Here is a 24,707-nt window from a genome sequence, read left to right as displayed (position 1 = left end):
GTGGTGGCAGATCACTGATCAAATCCCTTCTCATCAGGCAGAGAAAGGACTGGAACAGGGGGCCTCCCACATCTCAGGTCAGTACTCTAATCATGAGGCTAAAAAATTTTAAAGAAGAGCCTCCTCCCCCTCCTCCTTTGGAGCCTTTGCACATGGAGAAACCACAGGGCACAGTGGGGTGTCCCCAGTAACCAATGTTAACCAAATCGATCCAAACAGGAAAGGCATTGTTTTGCAATTTACAGTAAAAGCTTTGTTATCTGGTATGTTGGGGGAATGGAGATGCCGGTTAATCAAAAATTCCAAGTAACTAAGAGTTATACTTACCAATTTGTAAAGAATTAGAACACAATAAAATGAATAACATATAAAATAGTAGATAGGTACTCACCAATCCAGTCGTAGTACTGCTCTGCAGAGTGGTTGGTTTCTTGAAGCACTTAGGTGTATACGTGGAAAGTTTTCTATACAGCACGTTATCTTATGATACTACATACCACAATGGGCAGCGCAATGCCTACACCCAGATCACTAAAAATACACTGAACACTAAAGCTATACTGAACATAACTTAGTCTTTCTTTGATGATTCAGAAGGCACTTCAGGATCTTGTAGTGTCTCAGGGTTGGCATTATCAATATCACTTATCACTGTAGATGTAGAAGGTGTAGGAGATTGGGTTGAAGCTATACTGACCCTAGGACACACCCTGGAAGGTGCTTTTTTGAATAAATTCCTCATATCAGCTGGCCAACTTGTCTTCTGCCTCTTTTGCATAAAAGCAGAGTGCAGAATGTGCAATTGCATAACCTCCTGGGCAGTTTACTAGTCCCGGTTACTAGACTGAAGATTTGTATTGGGAGAGTTCAGAATAGAGCTTTGCAGCTGATAAACTGCCAGATAACACAGCTTTCACTGTATGTATCAATCCCTGGCCACTACACTAAACTCCTAGCAAGGATTTGCATTGTTAGACCTTTAAAGAGTTTTCACTTCTCAGCAACGTTTGGTTTTTTGTTTGTTTTTTTTGGTGAGTTTAACAGATGCCACCTTTCTTTCATCAGTTATGTTATGAGAAATTATAGATTGTTTCAGTCTCTCAATACAGGTGGACAAGTTCTCTACTGAGCTCTCAAACAAATCCATTTCCCCCAAACAGCTACATATTTTTTACTTAAATAATCTCTAAATGAACAGTTAACTTACAGCCCCAGCAAGTTTCTTTGAGAACATCCACTTAATGTGCAGCAGCAGTCAAAAAACCAAACTGAATATTGGGAATCGTTAGGAAAGGGATAGATAATAAGACAGAAAATATCATATTGCCTCTATATAAATCCCTGGTACACCCACACCTTGAATACTGCATGCAGATGTGGTCGCACATCTCAAAAAAGATATATTGGAACTGGAAAAGATACAGAAAAGGGCAACAAAAATGATTAGGAGTATGGAACAGCTTCCATATGAGGAGAGATTAATAAGACTGGGACGTTTCAGAAAAAGAGACGCCTAAGCAGGGATATGATAGAGGTCTATAAAATCATGACTGATGTGGGGAAAGAAAACAAGGAGGTGTTGCTTATTCCTTCTCATGACACAAGAACTAGGGGGTCACCAAATGAAATAAATAGGCAGCAGGTTTAAAACAAACAAAATTAAATATTTCTTTACACAACACACAGTCAACCTATATCTATGCAGGCCAAAACTATAACAGGGTTCAAAAAAGAACTAGATAAGTTCCTGGAGGATAGGTCCATCAATGGCTACTAGCCAGGATGGTGTCCCTAGCTTCTGTTGGCCAGAAGCTGGGAATGGGCAACAGGGGATGGATCACTTGAGGATTACCTGTTCTGTTCATTCCCTCTGAAGCACCTGGCATTGGCCACTGTGGGAAGACAGGATACTGGGCTAGACGAACCATTGGTCTGACCCAGTATGGCCGTTCTTAAGTGCAGTCACTGTCTATTTCACTCTGTTCCTGGATTAGGATCCCATCCTTTCAACAACTGTTGTGTCTTTTGCTCTTTATGTAACATATGTAATGTGGAGAAACTACACAAGCACAGTGGAGTCCAGATAGCTGTGTTTTGTACATATATTCAACATGCAAGACCTAGGTACATACCTATACCACTGCTCTAGTCTCAGAGAAGAGAGTGAGGGCCAGCAAAGACCCTCATATACAATTTAAAGGGACACTACCCAATCCCTTTACACTACACTGGGTTTGCACAGGAAGAACAAAGCTGGAGAAGGACCCAAGACCAAAATAGGAGGAAGAACCCTCAACCCCAGCAGGGAACATTTTTGTGTGGTGGCTCCCATCTCGTGTCTTCAAGACTCTTTTTCGGGTGATATTTGGTTACATGATGGAGACAGAGCCTAACCCACAGTTTACACAGGGCTGTCTGGGTGTATGCCCACCATTGTGCAGGGATGGGGCTGAGAATGCAGAGATGCACCATCTAAATCCATGGCAGGCGGTGAAGCTCTGAGTTTTCACAGGGTGGCATTGAGTCCAGGGTATACAGGCAGTACTCAGAATTGTAGAGGCTGGCATGGGGCTGCAGAGCTAGGCAGAATCTCCGTGAGCCAGATGATTTGGATTGCTCTTGCCTGGTTAAACACCAGATCAACACACATAACACCCAAGATGGCAACTGACAAATGTAAGTTATCTCCTTTGGTCAGTCCCAATAGACTCTAGTGTGGAGTCTCTGATGCATTACGAGATTTGAGCTGGTGCTAAAACATTTTCCACATTCGTTGCATCTATACGGCTTTTCTCCTGTGTGGATTCTCTGGTGTTTAATCAGATTTGACCTTTGGATGAAGCTCTTGTCGCAACTGGGGCACCTATACGGCTTTTCTCCTGTATGGATTCTCTGATGCCTAATCAGAGCTGAGCTTTGTGTGTAGCTTCTCCCACAGTCCAGGCATTTATAAGGCCTCTCTCCTGTGTGCAGTCTCTGGTGTCGGATAAGGTCCGAGTTTACACCGAAGCTTTTTCCGCACTCAGGACACGTATAGGATCGCTCACCTGTGTGCAGTCTCTGGTGTCTAATGAGGGCGGTGCTCACAGTGATGCTTTTTGCGCATTTGGGGCACTTGTAGGGTTTTTCTGCCATGTGGGTTCTCTGATGCTTAACCAGGGCTGAGCTCTGGATGTAGCTTTTCCCGCACTCAGGACACTGATAGGGTCGCTCTCCCGTGTGGATCCTCTGGTGTATAGTGAGCTGCGAGCTCACGATGAAGTTTTTCCCACAGTCGGGGCACGTATAAGGTTTCTCCCCCGTGTGGAGTCTCCAGTGCGCAATGAGGTTGGAGCTCACGTTGAAGCTTTCCCCGCAGTCGAAGCACGTGTAGGGCCTCTCCCCGGTGTGGATCCGCCAATGGGTGATAAAGTTGGAGCTCCGTCTGAAGCTCTTCCCGCACTCTGTACACGTGTGTCTTCTCTCCCCCTTGGGGTTTCTCGGCAGGGCTGGGGTTTCCTTGAGGCCCTTGCAACCTCTCACACCATTGTTAGATTTGCCATCTTTCTCCGATGGAGGATTTCCCTGCTGCCTCTTTAGCCTGTGCTGAATCCCACAGCCTTCTCCCCGCTCGGGGTCCTGGGAGACAAGCCCTTCAGTTCTTCCTGACAATGTCCCATGTGGTTCCACTTCCTCAGGACCATCCTGCTGAGGATTTCTCTCCTGGTTCTCATTCACTGTGTCATCACCTGCCGGAACAGAGAATCCAAACATGAGTCCTTCCCTGCATTGAGGAGAAAGGAAAGCTCTGAAAGGGAATAGAAAATCAGGGGGGCTGGGGAAATGAAACACAGTAACTGCTGGGGTTGTTGAGAAAAAAAGGGACCCGATTTAGACACTAAGAACAGAGGTCAGTGGGGAGCTATTTCCAGATGTCAGTCAGGATTGATGGAAGCCATGAGGGTATGACACATGCTGAGCATAAGAGATGGTGAGGCAGAACTGAGAGAACTCACGAGGTTTTTGAGCGAATCTCAGCTGATGGTTCCCTACGTCCATTTCACTGGCTCCCCACCTGTGCAGGTACCTCTCGACATCTCCCTCTCTGCAGAGCCCTGGAGATCCAGGACCCACGGCTCTTCCCCTCTTTCCAGCTGGACGATCACGTCAGGTTTGGGAAGGAGAAATCTTGCCCAGGGAGTGAAATCAGGCAAGATCAGGATGCATTATATATTTGTAGAATATCAGTCACAAAGAACATTCCCTGATTTTAACCAGCCCCCATGCTGTGCTAGGGGTGTGTGAACTGTGAATGTAGAGGAATGTGGTCACTGACCCCCACCCCCCTGGGAGAGGCAGATGTCTGCATGGGGAGATATTGAACCTCAGTAGAAGTTTCTGGGGGACATGCTAACTCAGACCCAGCTCTGATATTAAGTCTCAGCCTGTTTCTAAACCTGCAGAAGTCAGAGCCGACCCCACAGATGGAGCTAGTCCCAGAAAGGGAGGGGAATTGGGGTTGTGTGTGAGAGAGTGAATACAGATGGGAGAAGACGAAGCTTCTGCCCCCGGGTAAATTATGGGGGATGGATATGAAGTAGGCTATCCCTTAGGTTTCTGACTCCTCTGGCCCATGGGAAAAGGTACAGAGCTGAAAGTCTCTCTATCACCAGACCAGGGGACTACAAGGCCCAATCCTGTACAGCCTAAGGGACCAGGAAGGGACCTGAGCAGAAGCCAAATTGGGCACATCATAGACCCTACTGCTTCTAACAATCAATACTCCTGGGAGAATTCTGCACACAAAAAATAAAAATTCTGCACACAATATTTGAAAATTTTGCAAAATTCTGCATATTTTATTTGTCAAAATAACACAGTATAATTATGCCAGTTACAATTATTTTGGTAATTTATTTCAAAATATCTGTCAGCAAGTATGTCTGTAACAATACAGATTAAAAAAAAAGATTTTGGTAATTTTTTTTTTTTTTTTACAAACAGATTCCTTACAAGGCATATTAATACAGAACTTAGTGTAATTCATTTAAATTCAGCCAGGCACGTCTGCCCCTGTCCCCACACCTCTCATCCCTATGGGTCTCTGCAGCCCCCACTTCCCCATCTCAACACTGTCACCCCACTAGCTCCTGAGCCCATGTTCCAGTCTGTCCCATTCTGAACCACAGTCTGTGATTCCCCCAGCAACCCTGTGTGCCCCTCTCCATCCTGACCTGGATCCGCGAGCGGGGTGCTGTGATAAACTCTACTCCTGGGGGAATTCTGCAGCACTGGGAACAAGATTTTGTATTTTCCCACATAAAATACATTTTGCCCAAGTGCTGAAGTTTCACCTTTTTCCCACCAGAGGCCGCTGTGGTTCTGCTGTTCTGGCGCCACAGTGGCCTCTGGTGGGTAAAAGGCGGAATTGCAGCACTTCTTAGGCAAAACGTTTCTTATGCGGGAAAATACAAAATTATACGAGATAGATGAATTCTGCATATCTGCAGATGCGCAGAATTCCCCCGGGGGTAAATCAAAGGACAGGAATCCCCTACCCAGTGAGGTCACCATCTCATAAATCTCCTGCATGACGTCCCTGTAGAGGGCTCTCTGAGCGGGGTCCAGCAGAGCCCCCTGCCCCTCGGTGAAATACACAGCCACCTCCTCGAAGGTCACTGGCATTTGAAACAGCCACAGTCACCCACTTGGTACCTGCTGCCCCAGCCACAATCCCACTATTCACAGGGGAGGGGGCCAATGAATGGAAGCTCTGAGAGAGCCAGAGCAGGCAGGAGGCTTCAGGGGGTGAGGAGAAAACGAGAGCTCCTTGTCCTTCCCAGTTCATAGGAGGGCGGCGCCATCACATTTAGTCACACACCTACTAGCTGATACAGGAGATGGAGGCACCAAACAGGACAGAGACGGAACCCGGGTGGGAATCCCAATACGCTCCCCATTGCTAGCTGCTGGGTGTGAAGGGACAGGGCAGCTCCCCCGGGCCTCACTGCTGGGTGGCCTCTTCATATTTCATAGCAGCCTCTGGCTACTGGGCTCAAGCTTCATGCAGAGAGGCTGGCAAGTTTCCCCATTTCTCTTCAGGAGTTTGTTTACTGTTCCATAAATTGGGGGAATTCTGCCCCCTTCCAACGGGCCTATTCCTATAAACAGAGAAACAAGTCCCAGCAGGTTTCTCACACCCTGCCCCCCTCTCTTTCTCCTCTTGTGTCTCCTTCAAATAGGTCCCTGAGAAATCCCCTACCTGAATCGGCTTCACTGCAGCTATTCCTCCACCCGGCCCCTGAGGAGAATGGGACAATCTGGAGCAAAAGGTGGCTGTTATTCTGCAGCCTGTCAGGGCAAGAGGAGTGATTGGGGTGATTGCAGAAGGAGTTTTAGTCCATTTCACACCCCAGTTCTCAACAGGCTCTTCCTCTGCAGAGAGACTCTGCCTGGCTGGGAAATCATTTGGTCACTTTGTTAGGATATAGATATTCAGGGCTATCTGCAAAGGCCTATGCTTTAAGACTTTAGGTGTATTCTTATCACTTAGCTAGTTATAGAGGTATAAAAGAAAGAATCAAAATCACTGTCTGTGGAATGGCCTTCTCTTACTGTGACAGGCTAAGGCCTTCAGCTAAAATATAGTTAGGCAGCCATAAGCTGGGAAGTGTATGGTCACGTCCACACATTCCAAACCAGTCACATTGAAATAAGGTGCGATTGGGCTATTAGGAATACAGTCCTACCCTGATATTTCTATCACCTCCAGAGAAAGGGAAGAGCCTAGAGGATGTAAAAGGAAACTTAGTCTGATAGCATCCTGTCTGGCAAGAACTCACTTATCAATAGACACAGCTGGAAAACCCTTATGTCTGTATAGATGTAGTTGTGAAATCCTCACTTCTGTATTGTTTTGTATGTTTATTTGCATGGTCTCTGTCTGGTTCTGTAATTGTTTCTGTCTGCTGTATAATTAATTTTATTGGGTGTAAACCAATGAAGGTGGTGAAATATAATTAGTTAAATAACCATGTTACAATATGTTAGGATTGGTTAGTTAAATTTCAGTAAAATGATTGGTTAAGGTACAGCTAAGCAAAACTCAGGTTTTACTATATAGTCTGCAGTCAATCAGGAATTGGGGGGAGGGGGGAATGGGAACAGGAACTGGGGATAGGGGAACTGGGATCATGTTTTACTAAAGGCGGAAATGGGAACAGGGGATGGGGACAGAAACAGGGACACAGACAAGGCTCTGTGGTGTCAGAGCTGGGAAGGGAGACACTGAGAAAGGAAACTGGAATCATGCTTGCTGGAAGCTCACCCCAATAAACATCGAATTGTTTTCGCCTTTGGACTTTGGGTATTGTTGCTTTGTGTTCATGCGAGAAGGACCAGGGAAGTAGGAGGGTGAAGGAATAAGCCCCCTAACACACTTTATTACAGCCCCGATCCAGACTCTCTCAATAAGGACTAAACCCACTGAGACATTTTTAAACCCTCCACATAGCAAAGGGAAATTTCACTGCCCCCAAAACACTTTGTTAACACAGAGGTTGGATGACTGACCCACCTTGTGTGCTTCCAGACCATTGAACCAACTCTGTGTAAACCTCTGAAAACCAGGAATTAAAGAGTTCCGGTGCACACTAGCCCTGGCAGTGTTTTCATACTGAGGACATTAACCCATCTCTGTGGAACTTTATGGGAACCAGGAAAAAATGAGTCACGGAACATGAAATCTGGTCTTCCCCCATGAAATCTGGTCTTTCATGTGCTTTTACTCAGATTTCACAGAGGGGGCGAGGGGACCAGTGTTTCTCAAATTGGGGATCCTGACCCAAAAGTGAGTTGCAGGAGGGTCCGCAAAGTTATTTTTTGCAGGGGTCGTGGTATTGTCACCCTTATTTCTGCGCTGCCTTCAGAACTGGGCAGCTGGAGAGCAGCAGCTATTGGTTGGACATCCAGCTCTGAAGCCGCCTCACCAGCAGCAGCGCAGAAGGGTAGCAGTACCGCAACCCCCCCCCACCCCCCGCCACAATAACCTTGTGACCTCCCCACAACTCCTTTTTGGGTCAGGACCCCTACAGTTACAACACTGTGAAATTTCAGATTTATATAGTTGATATGAAATTGACTATTTTAAATATCCTATGATAGTGAAATTGACCAAAATGGACCGTGAATTTGGGAGGGCCCTACTTACCACTGGAAGCAGTAGCCAGCTCAGGGGGCATGTGGGGCTGGGGGCAACAGGAGAGCAATGGGGCAGATGTGTAAATCAGGAATAAACCTACACACACACACTCTCTCGACACTCCCTGTTATTGCCCTAACTGCACAGAGATGGTGAAATGTGCCACATTTCAAGTTGTCTCTCCCACACATCTTCTTTTCCCTGCATCTCAGTCTTATTTTTCACCCTCTCCCTGACAACTCCTCTGACAAAACGGGATACCCCACTGAGGCTTATTCATGGTCCCCTGAAGCATCTCTCTCCTGCAGTTTGGCTCTTGGTGCAGACAACCCCAAAACCGTGAGTCAGAGCCCCAAAATCATGACATTTGCTAAAAATAAAAATTACAAAAATTGCAGATTCGGTTTGTGTGCATTCAGGCTTTGGGGTTTTATTCAGGTCATCAAGCTTTTCTGTGCAACCATGAAGGCTAGACGCTGAGTTTTAATGACACCCTAATGCCTGGACTAGAAGGGCAGCGTTTGCCCTGAGATCTCCCAGACACAGTTTAGAAAGGCAGCAGATCATCTCCAAACAGCAAGAGAAACACTGGACCAGCCCAGTGGCTCTCAGCCTTTCCAGATGACTGTCCCCTTTTCAGGAGGCTGGTTTGTCTTGTGTACCCCCAAATTTCACCTCACTTAAAAACAACTTGCGTACAAAATCAGACATAAAAATACAAGTGTCACCACACACTAGTACTGAAAAATTGCTTCCTTTCTCATGCTGTCTGTATGAAATTTTAGCTTGTTCTGATGTCACTCAGCTTTTTATGTAGCCTGTTGTAAAACTAGGCCAAGAGCGAGGTGAGTTGATGTAGCCCCTGGAATACATGCCCCTGGGGCTTTAAGAAATGCACAAAATAACTAGAGACTGGGACTGCCAGATCTGAGGCTGTGCAGAGTCACTTTCCTGCTCAGATGCTGCTGCAGGCCCGTTCACAAGGCAGCAGGTTCCCAGGGCCTGTGAAATCGGAGAGTCATTTTCCTGCCCGGCCCCAGGCCTTCCCCCGGGTCTCTCCCCTCACCTGCAGGGCCAGGGTCAGGGGCTGGTGTCGGCAGAGCCCGGGGCTGCCCCAGGGGCTGGTTCCAAGCACCGGAGAAAGTCTCCCCAGCTGGGCACAGACGGGGGTTAAGGCAGGTCTCCCCCCGCACAGACCCCACGCAGCAGCTGCTCAGGCCCGGCTCCCAGGCCAAAACGGAGGCAGCAACATCTTCAGGCTTTAGCACTAACTCACATGCAGGATCCCCCAGGGCTCCGGCTCCGATTCCTTTTCCCCCAGCACCTGCTGCCTCCCTCTTTCCCCTCTCAGCAGCAGCTGCTGGAGCCCAGCTGGTTTAGTCCCTTCCTGTGCCCTTCAATACCAAGTCGGGTAGCAACACTCACAGGGACTGTCTCAGGCTGGAAAGAGCCTTTTTCTCAAAGAGCAGAGAATAGAACCCAGGTGTCCCGACTCCCTGCCCATCCCCCCCGGATCTTCTCAGGTTAGAGGGGTTTGGGTTTGGTTCTCACTACAGCTGGATCCACCCACACCTTGGCGAGACCCAGGCACCAACCAATCCCCGGCAAGGACACCGCTCCCACCCCCCCATGTCTCATGGCAAAACCTTCCCATGAGCCCTAGCAGCACAAACCCAGCGCCTGCCCCATGGTACGGGCAGGGAGCGCTGAATGCAGGGTGCTGCTCCCCGGGCTCCAGCGCTGGGAGGAAGCGGAGCAGAGCCAGTGCTGCCCGCAGTGCCAGGAGCCCTGGGGGCAGCTGGGGAGCACGGTGGGAACCTGGGAGCTGGTTGTTGGGGTGCACTGTTTGTAACTGGGATGTGTGGGACATGCCGGGGGGGGGGGGTTGGCGCTAGAGGGTTAGGGGGTGTCACTGGGGGAGGTTGGGAGCTGGTTGTTGGGGGGGGCACTGTTTGTAACTGGGGTGTGTGGGACATGCCGGGGGCGTGGAGCTGGCGTTAGGGGGTGTCATTGGGGGAGGTTGGGAGCTGGTTGTTGAAGGGCACTGTTTGTAACTGGGGTGTGCGGGACATGCTGATGGGGGGGAAGTTGGCGCTAGAGGGTTAGGGGGTGTCACTGGGGGAGATTGGGAGCTGGTTGTTGCAGGGGCACTGTTTGTAACTGGGGTGTGTGGGACATAATGGTGGAGGGAGGGAGCTGAGGTGTGGAGATGGCATGGGGGGGATGTTTGGAGCTGGGATGTTTCAGGTCAGCGGGTGTTGGTAACTAGGGGTGCCACCTTTCAAGTACAAAACCTGGGATTATGCAGAGCCCACACAGCTGGCCAGCGGGCAGTGTAGAATGAGAACCCTCACAAATTTCCTGGGACTGCAGCTTCAAAAGAAAAAAGGATCATCTGGGAAAAATCTGGGCATGTGGCAAGCCTGGTGTTTGAGGGGACCAGGTGGATCCTAAATACTATTGCCTTCAGTGAGCGATATTTTGGTTCTCCAGTCCACACCGCCCTCAATAATTTGTACTCAAAAAAGCAGATTCTGTCTCACAAGCACTGATCATCTAGTCAGCCCCATCTCTTCCTGCACCTCACTCTGTGATGCTGGGCTCCTGGCAAATACGCAGTTGGAGGGAACTCTGGCCACCACAATTTGGTAATGTATGTGCCTTTTGCAGTAGCTAGTGTAGATCTTCATGATATGATTGTCCTTGCCTTCCTCATGGGCTTTGACCCCCAGCTGAAATAGTTAATAGTGTGGCCATTTAATGTGTCCTCCTCAGGCTCCGAGGTCAATGTGCCATCTGGGATGAGTGGGGTAGTTCATGCATCTCAGAGCTGCTATGTCGAGCTGGGTGCCAACATGGGCACTGATAATGGCACCAGTTAAATTTCTTTCACTTTTCTGACCTTTTTTATTTGCCATCGTTGTTCTAGGGGGTGACCTTCGAGGAGGTGGCTGTGTATTTCACCTGGGGCAGGGAGCTCTGCTGGACCCCTGTCAGAGAGCCCTCTACAGGGACGTCATGCAGGAGAATTACGAGATGGTGACCTCGCTATGTAAGGATCCCTGTCCCCTCTGTGACTAGCCGCTGTGGAGTCTCTGGAGTGCCCGAATCCACTTCTGCTCAGGGTTCTTCCCTGGTCCCCAGGGTTTAAGTGAAAGTGTGGGGGGGGGTCACATTTTCCCATCCTCTCCTTCATTCAGGCCCAGAAGGATCTCTCCTTTCTCCCTCCCCGTCTTTTGGGTTTGTGAGAGCCCCCCCTTTCTTTTCCTTGCTGCACCCCATTGTGTCATGATGATGAAACATAGCATCACCCTGTAATGTCATGATCTGTGACAACAGGCACCCAAATCAGTCACTTCTCCCTATCTACTCTGATCTTCAACTGCTGTTGGTCCCTTAGATTTAAGGGCGGGGGGAGTATCAACCCTTTATTCTCCAGAACCCTTGTGAGAGAGACTCACTCCCCACACTCTCTTCCCAGGAAATTCAGAAACTCTGCAGGGAGTCTAATCCCACCCCCTAGGAGGCAGAAGGGCTGTTCACACAGACTTCCTGGTCCCCTCCTGCCTGGACCATAGAGAGGCCTTTGGAGGTTTAGAACCAGGCAAAGGGCTTAGCACTAAGAAACCCTATGCCTGCTCTGAGTGTGGGAAGAGCTTTAGCTGCAGCTTGTCCTTCTTGATGCACCTGCGAGTCCACATGGGTGAGAGACCCTATCCCTGCCTGGGCTGCGGGAAGAGCTTCCAGCAGAGATCCAACCTCGTTGTGCATCAGCTACTCCACTGTGTGAATAGACCTTACAAATAAACAAACCCCTGCCCCATCTCCAGAGCATTTGCAGTTCTCAGGAAGACCAGGGGGCACTCAGTGGCTGGCTGCCTGTCTCTGGGCTCAGGAGACAGCAGAACCTACTCCAGCCTGATCGGTACTGCTCTCTTGCTCCGCAGGCGGAGAAGGAGAGACCCTGGTCGGCTCCACCTTCCTGCTGCAGCCCCAGCTTCGAAGTCCTTTGCTTCATGGCAGGGGAGGAAAGATCCTCCCATCTGCCTTCTGTGCCTGGGATGGACTTCTCTCCCTTCCCTATCCCTAGAGAAGGATACTCCGGCCATGCCTCACTCCCGAGACCTGTGCCTAGCTTCCCCCAGCACCTGGGCTGGGATCCCCACTCACCTGAATTTGTTACCTGGGGGATGGACACCCTGTAGACCTTGTAATCCCCTCAAAGCCCCCAGGGGACTGGCTGCTAGGCCTTGAGCTGTTTAGGTATCCATTCCCCAAATGGTTATTTGTCTCACGGCCATTTGTTTTTGCTCATTTTCTCCTCTCTCGTCTGTGAGAGTTCTCAGATGGCTGAAATATGAAAATTTATCAATAATAAAACAAATGTGTGCTGAGTCTCAGGCCCCTGGCTACAGGAGATTCAGCAGTTGCTTCTGGCACAGAAATCCTTGGGCCAAGAGGCAGAGGCGGGGTGAGGAAGGTTAGGTCCTGAGGCCTGCCGTGATGAGATGGGAAGGGAGGGTGTTGGGGAATGTGGAGATACAGGGCTGGGAAACCTGTAGGGGGTCGCACTGAAAGGTTGTGAGAGCTGAGAACGGCTAACTCAGCAGAGCTAAAACAGACCCTGAGGCTACTCTCCCCACAAACCAGCTGGAACTGAAGCCAGGTCCCCCCACCCATCACCAAGGTCACAGGGAGACAAAGTCCTAGACAGCTCACCCTATCTACTGCAGTATCCTGTGTGGTGACAGACATCCCCTGAGCTATGAGGGGAAATGTGCACTCTGAGCTGGGACAGAGGGAGATTAAAGTCTCTTGAGGCCCTGAGTCAGAGCAAGTGAGGGGCCCTGGCACCAGATCTGTGGCCCCACCCCTGTTCCACCTCTTCCCTGCAAACACCCCACCCTTCACCGCTTGCTTGCTCCTTTTTACCCACCCATCCCCTGCTGCAGCCCCAAGACCAGAGAAGCTCTGTGCCCTCACCTCAGCCCCAGTCCCGCAGCAGGGAGCGAGAGCTCCTTCAGCCCCAGTGCCACAGGGGGACGGGGGGGGGGAGATTTTTCTGGGGGCCCCCATTGGCCTGTGCGGTAATCTGCCACTGGCTGGGAGAACCATAGAAAGCACAGAAAACTAGTCTGTGCCAAGTGGGATCCCCCCTCCCCACATAGAAAGGTGAGGAATTGGGCAAAGGTCAATGTGGGCAGGGGACACTGGAGCTGTTTGAGTGGGGTGGTGGTATCTACTCCCAGTGTCCTTACACTGCAGAGAGCTCCGAGGAGCTGAAGGCAGGCAGGGTTTTCCTGGGTGAGGTGAATGTCTGAGGCCAGGATGGAGCCTCTCTCATGGAGCGTCTGAAGGGGAAAAGACAGTACTGCCTGGGGCCTCATCTGGCCACAATGACTTCTGTAACATGGGTCACTTGCAAGTTCAAACTAGTGTAAATGGTGGATTCTCTGTCACTTGAAGTCTTTAAACCATGATTTGAGGACTTCAGTAACTCAGCCAGAGGTTAGAAGTCTATTACAGGAGTGGGTGGGTGAGGCTCTGTGGCCTGCAATGCACAGGAGGTCAGACTAGATGATCATGATGGGCCCTTTTGCCCTTAAAGTCTATGAGTGTGCAGGGCTGCAGACTGTCTGGGGAGGGTCAGCACTGGGAGGGTACAGCCTGTGCCACAGGGTCACTGTCAGGGACAGAGATTCCCTCTGGGACTGGGCAGATTATCAGGGGAGCTGCGTTTTTACCCCCAGCACTGAAACCAGGACAGAAATAAGGGTGGAGCATCCTGGAGAAGGTGTCAATGAAAGTGAAGAGATGGGACCTGTCAGTCACATTGTAAAATAAGACCTCGCCCGCCTCATAACCCAGGAAAATCCCCACCCGGCTGGGCCTGACGCTCACGAGACAGGGGGTCAAGTGGGAGGGACAGGCATTGTATTTTCCATTCCTCAGCTTCATGGCCCAGTATCCATTCCTGGGTGTGAGTGTGACCCATTCCTTCCTACTCTGTACAGATTCCCTACAAACTCCCAGGTCCCAGCCTGTCTTGTCTCCCACCTCCACCTCCCAGTAACGTCTCCCGCCTATGAATCCATCAGTGCCCAGAACACACAGACAAGGTTCAGATTTCTCAGGCTTTTCAGGCAGATCCTGTCGTGTGTCTGTGCACCCAGTCAGACAAGCCAGGCACTCTGGCAGGTGTAGACGTGCAGGTCCTCAGCTGCACATGGATGGAGCTTGTTAACTCATCAGCGTGAGGTAGGAGTTGGGCTCTGGACTCAATGTGTGGCCCACACCCTGCCACCCCAAATGTGACTGCATCAGGGATGGGGCATAATTTGACTCTGGAACTCCTCTTATAAAGTGTTCTGTGCATCTGTCCCAACCCCCACCCATGGACACCAGATGGGGGGAGCCAGGGGGTCATGGCCCCCTCACTTTTTAACAGCTGTAGGGGCGAGCCAGGGGGGGTGGTGGCAGGGCAGAGAGAAGGCAGAGTCTCAGGGGAACGAGCTGGTTTGGGAGCAGGGTCTTGGTGGGGAAGCAGTGGTGTGAGGCCAGGAGGCTCAAGGGGAATAGGCGGCGTAAGGGTGGGGCCTCGGGGGAATGGGCAGTCTGAGGGTGGGACCTTGGCAGGAGGGACAGCAGGGGGGGGGCACTGGGGTCACAGTTCAGGTGGTAGTGTCCCTCACAATTTTAAGGACCTTCTGCCACTCCTGCCTCCAGCCCCTCCACACCCACCGTGGCAGCCAGACTTGGTTTAATGTGTTTACGGGGGGAACAGACAACAACAGCATCAGATGAAGCTGGCAGAGTTCCATCCTCTGAGGCTTACAAGGGAGGCCCCTCCCCAGAGCCTCCTACCCCAACCATATTCACTCCTGACCCTGTTTTGGGACAGTGTGGCTGATATCAGGAGGGGGTGATTCCTGAGTCCAGCACAGGTTGCAGGGGGATCCAATCCCCTCCCCCGAGTCCCCACAGGAGCTGAGAGAGGCCTAAAGCTGCCCGGAGACCCCAGGGATGGGGGATTTTGTGTTTATTCTGCACAAACGGAACTCCCCTGCCTCCTGCCCCAGGGACTAAACAGGGTAGGGAGGAAAAGCCCACTCTGTCCTGTGGGTTATGATGCTCTATTTCCATCAGTAACTGATCTAAAATTAGGGACTAAACAGTTATTAACGGGAACACAGATTAATTTCCCTTTAATCCCAGTGACCAACCTCTGTCCCTGGCACTCTCTCCCCCAGTGGATGCGGCTCTGGATCCAGACACAGCTCAGCCCAACCTCAGATCAGAAAAGTAAGTGATGGGAGACACACAACAGGATCCTGAGAGATTTATTGGGGATTGATATATTGTGTCTCGTCTAGATGCGATATATCGATCCCCGAACGCTCTCCCGTCGACTCCGGCGGATAGTCTGGACATACTCCTACATCCAGGTCATTAATGCAGATATTAAACAACACTGTATACAGAACAGATCCCTATGGAACCCCACCCGAGACCTTCCTCCAATCTGCCATCATTCAATTAATAATTACCCTTTGCCTGCAGTTGTTTAACCAATTACATATCCACTCATGGTAGTTCTGCCAAGCCTGCATTTCTCCAGCTTACTTATCAAAATGTGATGTGGGACTGTCAGAAGCCTTGCTGAAGTCCAGGTAAGTTATGTTCATCACATTCCCCCATCCACCAAACCAGTTACTCTGTCAAAGAAGAAAATCAAGCTGGTTTGGCATGATTTGTTCTTAGTAAATCCATGCTGGCTCCCTGTGATTGTCCTTAGATGTGCAAGTTACCCCTTCATCCTCCAGGCATTTGCAAAGTGAATGTTATACATTGCTCTATTATGGGGCGGCCAAACCTACCGACCCATCAAGCCACATACAACAATCTTCAGAAGTTCAAGAGCCAGGGGGCGACTGCCGAGGCTCAGGGCTTCAGCCTTGCTGATGAGGAGAGTCTCAGGCCTCAGCTCTATGGGAGATGCCTGCCAGGGCTTGGGGCTTAAGCCCTGCTCCTGCTGAAGACCCAAACCCCAGCAGATGTGCCCTGTGGGACTGAAGCCCTGAGATCTGCCATCCCGCTGGGCAGAAGCCTGAAGTGACGCATGTGGAGGGAGGCACATAGGGTCACATATACCCCCCCCCCCAATTTTTACCAGGGTTTGCTGGCCTTGCTTAATTACATGGTGTTGCAGGATCCCCTCCCTGCACAGCAGCTGCTGGAGCTGGCAAGCTGGGAGCTGCAGCTGTGGGGATAGTCAGTGGCAAACAGCTGGGAGCTGCAAGGAGAGCCGCTGCTTTTGCAGCTGCCTCTCCTCAGGGAGCTAAAGCAGCGACCCCTCCCTGAAGCTCCCAGCTGTTTGCTGCTGCCTCTCCACAGGAGCAAACACCTAGGAGCTGTAGGGAGGGCCTGCTGAGGGAAAGGGGGTGTGTGCTTGGGGGGCATGATGCAAGCTGTTGGGGGGACAAACCTTTAAATTGTGCCCCCCATCTGTTTTCAGCAGCCACCAGTCATCTCTGGCAGAAGACCTAAACTCCCCTCGTCTGGTAGGCGGAGAATGGAGTGGAGGGCTCAAGCCGCACCTGAACTGTAAAAGAGCCGCATGGGGGCTCACTAGCCACAGTTTGGCCACCCCCGGTCGATAGCTTCCCAGGGATCAAAGTCAGAGTGACTGGTCTATAGTTCCCAGGCTCCTCCTCCTCCTCAAATCCCTAGCTTAGCTGGGGACCTCGGGCAAGTTACTGCCCCATCTGTAACGGGAACAATGGCACGCACCTCCATCAGCTTTGAGACTCTGGATGAGTAGCCCTAGAGAAGAACTAGGTATTATCATCATCAACTAGTGCTGCCCCAACCACTCCAGGAGAGCTGTACAACTGTACACCAGCAGAGGGTCTAGCCCTGTTTCTTCTCCTGCAACTTCCTAATTCCCCACATAACCCGTCTCCCCCGCAGGCAGGGCCGTTCCTACAGGGTGCGGGGCCTGGGACATAGAAATTTGGCACTTATCAGCCAGGGGGTGCTTCCCCAGGCTCTGCCCAGGCCCCGCCCTCACTCCACCCCTTTCTCCAGGACCCCACCCCGCCCTACTTCTTCCCACCCCCAACCAGGGCTGCCCAGAGGATTCAGGGGGCCTGAGGGAAAGCAATTTTGGGGGCCCCTACCATAAAAAAGTTGCAATACTATAGCATACTATATTCTCGTGAGGCTGGGGCCTGCAGCAAATTGCCCCACTTGCCCCCCCTCGCCCGGGCAGCCCTGCCCTCAACCCTTCTCGCCCTGCCTCCTCCCCACCCAGTTCTGCCCCCTTCCCCAAGCACACTGCACCCTCGCTCCTCTCCCCTCCCCACCAGTGCCAGATGCTGCAAAACGGCTGATTGGCAGCAGGCACTGAGAGGGAAGGAGAGGTGCTGATCGGCAAGGAGCTGGAGGAAAGGGGAGGTTGGTAGGGTGGCTCCTCTTCCCCCCCATCCGCCGCTCACCTCCCTGTTCACCTCCTCACCCCTCTCACCTCACTTCCCTGCCAGGCACCCGCCTCCACATGAAGAGCAGGGTCCCCCAAAGCACAGGGGCCTGGGGCAGTCGCCCAATTGGCTGTACCCTAGGGACAGTTCTGCTCACATGCTGGTGGCTGGCAGTTGAAGCTAGACAAATTCAGATGGGAAATAAGCCCACATTTTAACAGGGCGGGTAATTCACCATCGGAACAACTTATCGAGGGTGATGACAGAGTCTCCAGCACTGAAAATCTTTAAATGAAGACTGAATGTTTTTTCCAAAAGCCAGGCTCTGTTTAAATGGGCATCGTTCCAGGGAAGTCCTATGGGCTGTGTTACACAGAAGGTCAGTCTAGATGATCACAATGGTCCCTTCTGACCTTGGAATCTAGGAATAATCTTCACCCACTTAGCACGTCCTCCCTAATTCCCCAGCACTCAAGCTGAGGGCTCTGTAATTCCCCCCCACCCCCAGCACACAGGGCTCTGTAATTTCCCCCTCTCCCCTGTATGAAGGGCTCCATAATCCCACCCCTCCCAGGCATGCAGGCCTCCAGACAAGCTCCACCAGCTTCTCAAGAAAGCACAAGGAAGTTTCAGGGAGGGAACGTTTTTATTCCCATGGGACAGGAAGTGACCCGGACATGGCACGGAACCAGGAAACTAAGCAAAGGTGTCTGAAGAGAAGGGAGGTCTCTGCTCCCCCAACCTCAGGGCGCAGAGCAGGCAGTTGCCACGGGAAACAGAGGAGTCGTCCACTCCAGGGTGATGGAAGCACTGGTGGAAGTTGGGGAGGGGTTCTTACACACACCCCTTCTCCTCCAGGGGAGGATGGGTTTTGCTTTTCTCTCTCCAGCCTCCCCATCAAATCAGCAGAAGGTTCAGGGTCTCTAGACAGCTGGATCTGCAGCAGCGGCAGCAAAGACTCTATCTCACAAAGCCCAAGGGTCAGCTGCTGCCATGTCCTGGCCCAGAGAGGCTGGCGCGGGATCACTCCCGCTGGCTGGCCCTAGCTGCAGCACCAAGGGCCCCGTGCCCCCCGTGGTGCAGCCTGCGGTGGGTGATGACATTGGAGCTCTGGCTGAAGCGTTTCCCGCAGTCGGGGCAGATGTAAGGTTTCTCTCCCGTGTGGGTCCTGCGGTGCTTGGTGAGGGAGGAGTTGACGTTGAAGCCTTTCCCGCAGTCCAGACAGACGTAGGGCCTCTCCCCAGTGTGCACCCTTTGGTGGGTGGTGAGGTGGGCTCGCTGGCTGTACTGCCGCCCACACTCCCCGCACCGGAAGGGCTTCTCCCCCGTGTGGATGCGCCGGTGCCGCACCAGGTTGGAGACCACGGCGAAGCTCTTCCCGCAGTCTCCGCAGATGAAGGGGGTCTCCCCGGTGTGGCTGCGCTGGTGGGTGAGGAGGTAGGAGCTGGTGGTGAAGCCCTTCCCGCAGTCAGAGCACTTGTAGCGCTTTTCGCGCCGGGAGGCGCTCTGGTGCCGGGCCAGGTGGGGCCGGTCACTGAAGCCCTTCCCGCAGTCGGCACAGCTGTAGGGCCGCTCGCCGGTGTGAGTGCGCTGGTGGGCGATCAGCTTGGAGCTGATGGTGAAGCCTTTCCCGCAGTCGGGGCACTTGTAGGGCCGCTCACCCGTGTGCAGCCGCTGGTGGGTCAGCAGGTTGGAGCTGCCGCTGAAGCATTTCCCGCAGTCACTGCAGGCATAGGGCCGCTCCCCGGTGTGGATACGCCGGTGCTTGATGAGGTCCGAGCTGACATTGAAGCACTTCCCGCACTCCAGGCAGACGTAGGGACGCTCGCCGGTGTGCAGCCGCCGGTGGGTGACCAGGTGGGAGCGCTGGCTGCAGCGCCGCCCGCAGTCGGGACACTTGTAGGGCTTCTCGCCTGTGTGGCTCCGCTGGTGACGCACCAGGTTGGAGACCACGTTGAAGTGCTTCCCGCAGTCCCCGCAGGCGTAGGGTTTCTCTCCGGTGTGGATCCGCCGGTGGGTGACTAAGGCCGAGCTGTGCCCGAAGCCTTTCCCGCAGTCAGGGCATTTGTAGGGCTTCTCACCGGCGTGCCCGCGCTGGTGCCGCAGGAGGTTGGAGAAGGCACCGAAGGTTTTGCCGCAGTCGGCACACGGGTGGGGTCTCTTTCCCCCATGGCTCCTCTGATGCGCCAGGAGGTTGGACCACTGACGAAAGCTCTTCCCACAGTCTTTGCACGTGTTCAGTCTCTCTCTGGGGTCCGGCCCCTTGCGGAACAGGGAGTCTTTGCGGGTCCTAAATATTTCCCCGAGGCGAGTGGGATGATCTGGACAGGAGTCAATTCCCTGTACTGGGGAGAAAGGAAACCTCACAGAGGGAAACGGCAAAGGGGAGAAAATAAACCAAAATAACTGCTGGGGAGACTGAAAAATCAGGAGTCAAGCCCTTCCCCCGAGGAGAGAGGAGCAATTCTACCTCTGCATCCCCCTGAACACTCATTGGGGAGGGAGGTTCTGACAGGTGTCAGTCAAGACGGGTGGCAAGCCATGAGCAACATCTGTCAGGAGGATATGACCCTGATGGGGACAATCCTGATAAGGGTGGGGGGGATGAGGCAGAACTAGGGGTGCTCAGGGGGCCTTTGTGGGAATCCCAGCTGTTTTCTTCACTCACCGGTGGTATCTGTGTCAGTTTCATGGATTCCTCACCTGGGCAGTCTCCTCTTGGGTTCTCCCTTTCCCCAGAGCCTTGGAGATCTGGGACCCACGGCTCTTTCTCTTGTTGCCGCCAGGAGACAGCACTGGGTTTGGGAATCGGAGATCCTGTTCACGAGACAGCAGAGAGGCAAAGACCCTGGTTGGTTAAACTGTCCTGGGAACTTACAGCAAGAATGTTCTTGGATTTGGCTGAAGGGGGAACATTCATGGACCACGTTCATGGACCCCTTGGGGAAATCTCCCTCTGCCCCTGTGAAAGCCCTGGAGGTGGAGACAGGATTTAGGATCGTTTCATTTCCAAATCTCTCATCCCATGGGAGGAAGCGTGGAGGTTCTGGCCTCATCCCAGAAATCTCAGAGACCTAGGCCGATTCCAGAACTGTAGCTGCCCCTAGCACTTCAGGGACTATACAGTTTCTAACAAATGATGGGAAAACACACCCTCCCTTACCCTGTGAGGTCCTGTTTGCATAGTGCTCCTGCATGGCGTCCCTGTAGAGGGCCCTCTGACCGGGGTCAGTGAAATACAAAGCCACTTCCTTGAAGGTCACCGGTCCCTGAAACAACAGGCATTTGCCAATCAGCACTTTCTACCTCAGCCACAATCCCACCTGTTCAGCCTCAGGGGACCCAGACTGGTGTGTCTGCTCCATTCCCCAACACATTATGTCCTGACAGTTCCCATAACCCCCTAGGTTAGATTTGCATCCAAACTGGTCCTTCATTCCAGGCTGCTCCATGCACACCTGCTCTGTCATCACACCTAGATTTGCCTCTTCCTTGCTGCTCCAGACATAAGAATGGCCATCCTGGGTCAGACCAATGGTCCATCTAGCCCAGTCTCCTGTCTCCCAACTGGTGCCAATGCTTCAGAGGGAATAAACAGAACAAGGCAACTATCGAGTGATCCATCCCCGGTTGTCCAGTTGCAGGTCCTGGCAATCATTTTGCAATGTAAGGAAAGTCAGATCAGAGAGCTGCAGGGAATGCTTCTGATGCTGCGAGATCAAATCCAGGCTTGTCTTGACCTGCCGGCCCTTCCGACTCCATACACCTATGACCCTCATCCCATCCGCATTACAGGGAGCAGCAACGCAGAGAGACTATGGGAATCAGCGGTGTTGCCTAGTGGTTAGAGCAGAACGGGACAACACAGCTGCAAAGTTACATCACATCCCTGTCCTTCAGTTTCCTCATGAGGATAACAAAAGCAGCCTAGCTCCCAGGTAGGTGAGAGCCTGGGGTGGAAGGAGCAGTATTAACATATTATCATTAGACAGAGAGCAGCCAAATCAGAAACAGCTCCCTTGCTATGCATGCTCGCAACCACAAAAAGTCATCCAAAGATGCCGCTTCAAATGTGGCAGTTCTGGCCCATTTGTCACAGGGTTGGGTCTCATTCCACCCAAGAGCAGAGACTCCTGTTTCCCAGTAACAGGCATGATCAGACCCCCTTGTAAATAAAACTTCCCTGTCCCAATCCTACCCTGTGTATTTCCTGCCCCACTCTCTCTACAGGACAAACCCACAGCAGCTCCCTGAGAAATCCTCCTACCTGAGCCGGCTCTGCTCCAGCCATTTCCCTGCCCCGGCCCGCAGGAGAAGGGGATGATCCGGAGTGAACCCTGGATGCTGTTCTGCAGCCTGTCAGGGGGGAAAGGGGAGTGGGTACGTTTCAGATGGGACTTGAGTCCATTTCACACTCCGATCCCCCCCTAACTCCATCTCTGCAGAAAAACCTCCCAGATTCTGCTGCCCCTGCCAGTCTCTGCCCCTGTCTCCTTCCTGCCCCCTCCCCTCGGGCTGGGAGACTCGGTCCCTGGCCCGGCCCAGGGCGTTCGCTCCCCGGAACTGGCTCGGCTCCTACAGGCGCTCACGGGGGCAGAGCCGCGGTGGGGATCAGGGAGGGCAACAGCTCTGGGACTCGCAGACCCACCCCCCGCCCCGGGAGCAGAGCTGGGGCGAGGAGGGGCCGGTGGTGCAAAGTCACTTTCCTGCCCGGCCCCAGCCCTTCCCCCCGGGTCTCGCCCCTCACCTGCAGGCTCCGGCTCAGGGGCTGGTGTCGGCAGAGCCCGGGGCTGCCCCAGGGGCTGGGTCCAGCCCCCACAGAAAGCCCCCCCGGCTGGGCACCGAGGGACGCTAGGGAAGGGCTCTCCCCGCACACACCCCGCTGGGGAGCAGCAGCGGCTCAGCCCGGGCTCACAGGCAGCAAGTCTCATCCAGGAGCCGCACCGCCGCTCCTCCCTCCCCGCAGCATCCACACGAGCCCCAACTGCTCTCAGCTGCCCCAGCCCCTTCCTGTTCCCCGCAATACCAAGCCGAGCTGCAACACTCACTGGATGGAGCCGCCCTGATCCGGGCTGGGGGGGCGAACTCACAACGATGCGGAGTGAGGCCCACCCAGTTCAGCGAGCCTCCAGCCGGGGCGGCTCTCTCAGTGACCCCCCCAGCAGAGAAAGCTCAGCCCGGTTCCTCCTCCTGGCTGCAGCCCCAGCTCCTGGTTCCTCCCGCCTACCTCGTGATGGGGGAAGGCGTGACGGAGAACTTCCCCTCTGCTGTATCACATGCCCAGTGACGGGCTGTTAAGGGTTAACGGGGTTTTATGACCCCAGTGTTGTCACAGGAAAAATCACGAGCTAAACCGCAGGAAAATCACAAGATAGGCTTAAAGGGGGTTAGGTTTTAAAAGGTCGAAGTTCCTTTTGTTTGCTTTCTACTTTTTGGAGCCTTTAAGGAGTTCTGTTTTCCAGGTTTATTTGGCATGGGGGGGGGGGTGTTTTTGGTGCGGTTTAGGGAGCTTTTATGTTTGTTTGTTTTTAAAAGAAGCATAAGCCCTTTTCTAAGTGAAAGCAGAGATTTTCCCATGATCACAGGAGTCCAGGAGCTGGGACTTTAAGGAAAACCCCAAATATCACAGGACTGGTAATTCAAATCCAGAGAATTGGCATTTCTGTTATTTAATATATATTTATTTATGAGCTCTGTTGCAGAAGCATCCACACGTTTCAACTGGCTGTGTGTACGCATACACTGTACTGTGCTGCACACACACGCGCGTGTGCGCGCACACACACACACACACACATACACACACACTCACTCACTCTCTCTCTGTCCCTGGACTCTGAAGGGATAAAATCACCCTGAAGAAAGCAAAGGATTTTTAGTAGGATTATTTAACCACTTTCCTTTATTAAGGCAAAGTTACGATAAAAGGTTAACATACTACATTACTTATCCCATCAGTATTAGAACCTGGCTAAACCAGATTCTTTCCTTTGTTTTTAACAACTATTTTACAATGTTGCCAACGCTCATAATTGCATCATAAGACTTGTAATCTTTGGTGTATTTCTGAAAGCCCCAGCTCCTGGATTCATGTTATTCCACAAAAGTCTCAGCTTTCAGTTATAAAAATATAGGAACATAGGACTGGAGGGGCCCTTCTGGGCCAGTGAGTAATCCAGTCCCCCTGCTCTCGCAGGCAGTCCCATCATATAATCCCATTCATGAATTTATCAAGCTCCATTTTAGTACTAATTAGGTTGTTTGCCCCCACTGCGACTATTGAGAGGCTGTTCCAGAACTTCATTTCTCTGACTGTTAGAAACCTTCCAACTTCCAACCTAGATTTATTCATGGCTGGTTAGTTTCCTGCCCTGTTGGTTTCAGAGGAAAGCTTGCAAATTTGACCTGATTGTATCATAAAAGTTGAAAATGTAGAAGGCAAATCTATCTATCTATCTATCTATCTATCTCATGATCTGCAAGGTAATCTCATGATCTTGGGAGGGACCTGACTCATGGTTTTTGAAGATTTGGGGTTTGTTGTGCTGTGTTCAAATCCAGTGAAAACTGAACATTTGGGAGAAAACATGTCTTTGTTAGTGGTCTGACACTCTGCTTCTTCAGCGAATATGTGAACACTCACAGTTCGCATGTCTCAGGCCTCCAACTTCCACCAAAGCTCAGGTGCATCTGATTCAGACGTCCTGATATTGCTCAGTTCAGAAAAAGCAGGGGAGGTGTATTTTTAAAATTGAGGTTTCCTTTATACATCATTAAAAAGAGAAGCACAAACTCAATGTTAAAACATCCCTTTGCAGGTGACTTTGAAGAGTGAGGATCGGCGCGCGAGCAGCGACTGAGAAACCCAGGATGGGTAGCGAAGACTCTCCATGTGTGTGGGTAGAAAGGAGAATGAGACACCAAAAAGCATCGCCGCCCTCTGGTGTGAACCCCATCCCCCAGCCACCCAGTGTGGGTCCCTCATAGGCCCTTGGGATTAGTCCCATGCCCCAGCAGCATCCTGACATGATCCCCTCTCATGTCCCCCT

The 24,707-nt window shown here is 52.0% G+C and overlaps 2 protein-coding genes across 5 annotated transcripts in view; one reads left to right on the top strand and one right to left on the bottom strand.

Moving 5' to 3' along the window:
- The window catches only part of LOC116824950 (uncharacterized), a 954,865-nt gene that overhangs the window by 912,382 nt on the left and 17,776 nt on the right, over positions 1 to 24,707 (top strand). Inside the window, 2 exon segments of the mRNA XM_075072070.1 lie at positions 4,091 to 4,150; positions 11,758 to 11,882. Of these exon segments, the coding sequence (XP_074928171.1) occupies positions 4,091 to 4,150; positions 11,758 to 11,882 (185 nt within the window).
- On the bottom strand, positions 1,395 to 22,957 carry LOC116819435 (uncharacterized). Of its 4 annotated transcripts, XM_075071992.1 has the most exons (6): positions 22,406 to 22,630; positions 21,926 to 22,014; positions 20,822 to 20,927; positions 20,362 to 20,475; positions 18,743 to 20,003; positions 1,395 to 3,310 (listed from the first exon to the last, which is right to left on the bottom strand). In XM_075071992.1, the coding sequence occupies exons 1-6, from the start codon at positions 22,587 to 22,589 to the stop codon at positions 2,695 to 2,697; spliced, it is 2,370 nt and encodes a 789-aa protein (XP_074928093.1). In that variant the 5' UTR covers positions 22,590 to 22,630; the 3' UTR covers positions 1,395 to 2,694. The 4 variants fall into 4 exon arrangements, with proteins under 4 accessions (XP_074928093.1, XP_074928091.1, XP_074928090.1 ...); XM_075071990.1 differs by lacking the exons at positions 1,395 to 3,310; positions 22,406 to 22,630 and adding an exon at positions 22,886 to 22,957 and having other exon boundaries at positions 18,286 to 20,003; XM_075071989.1 differs by lacking the exons at positions 1,395 to 3,310; positions 22,406 to 22,630 and adding an exon at positions 22,707 to 22,790 and having other exon boundaries at positions 18,286 to 20,003.

The sequence above is a fragment of the Chelonoidis abingdonii genome, chromosome 13, assembly GCF_003597395.2.
Source record: "Chelonoidis abingdonii isolate Lonesome George chromosome 13, CheloAbing_2.0, whole genome shotgun sequence".
In the NCBI taxonomy this organism is placed as follows: Eukaryota; Metazoa; Chordata; order Testudines; family Testudinidae; genus Chelonoidis; species Chelonoidis abingdonii.
This window is presented reverse-complemented; position numbering and strand designations above follow the sequence as displayed.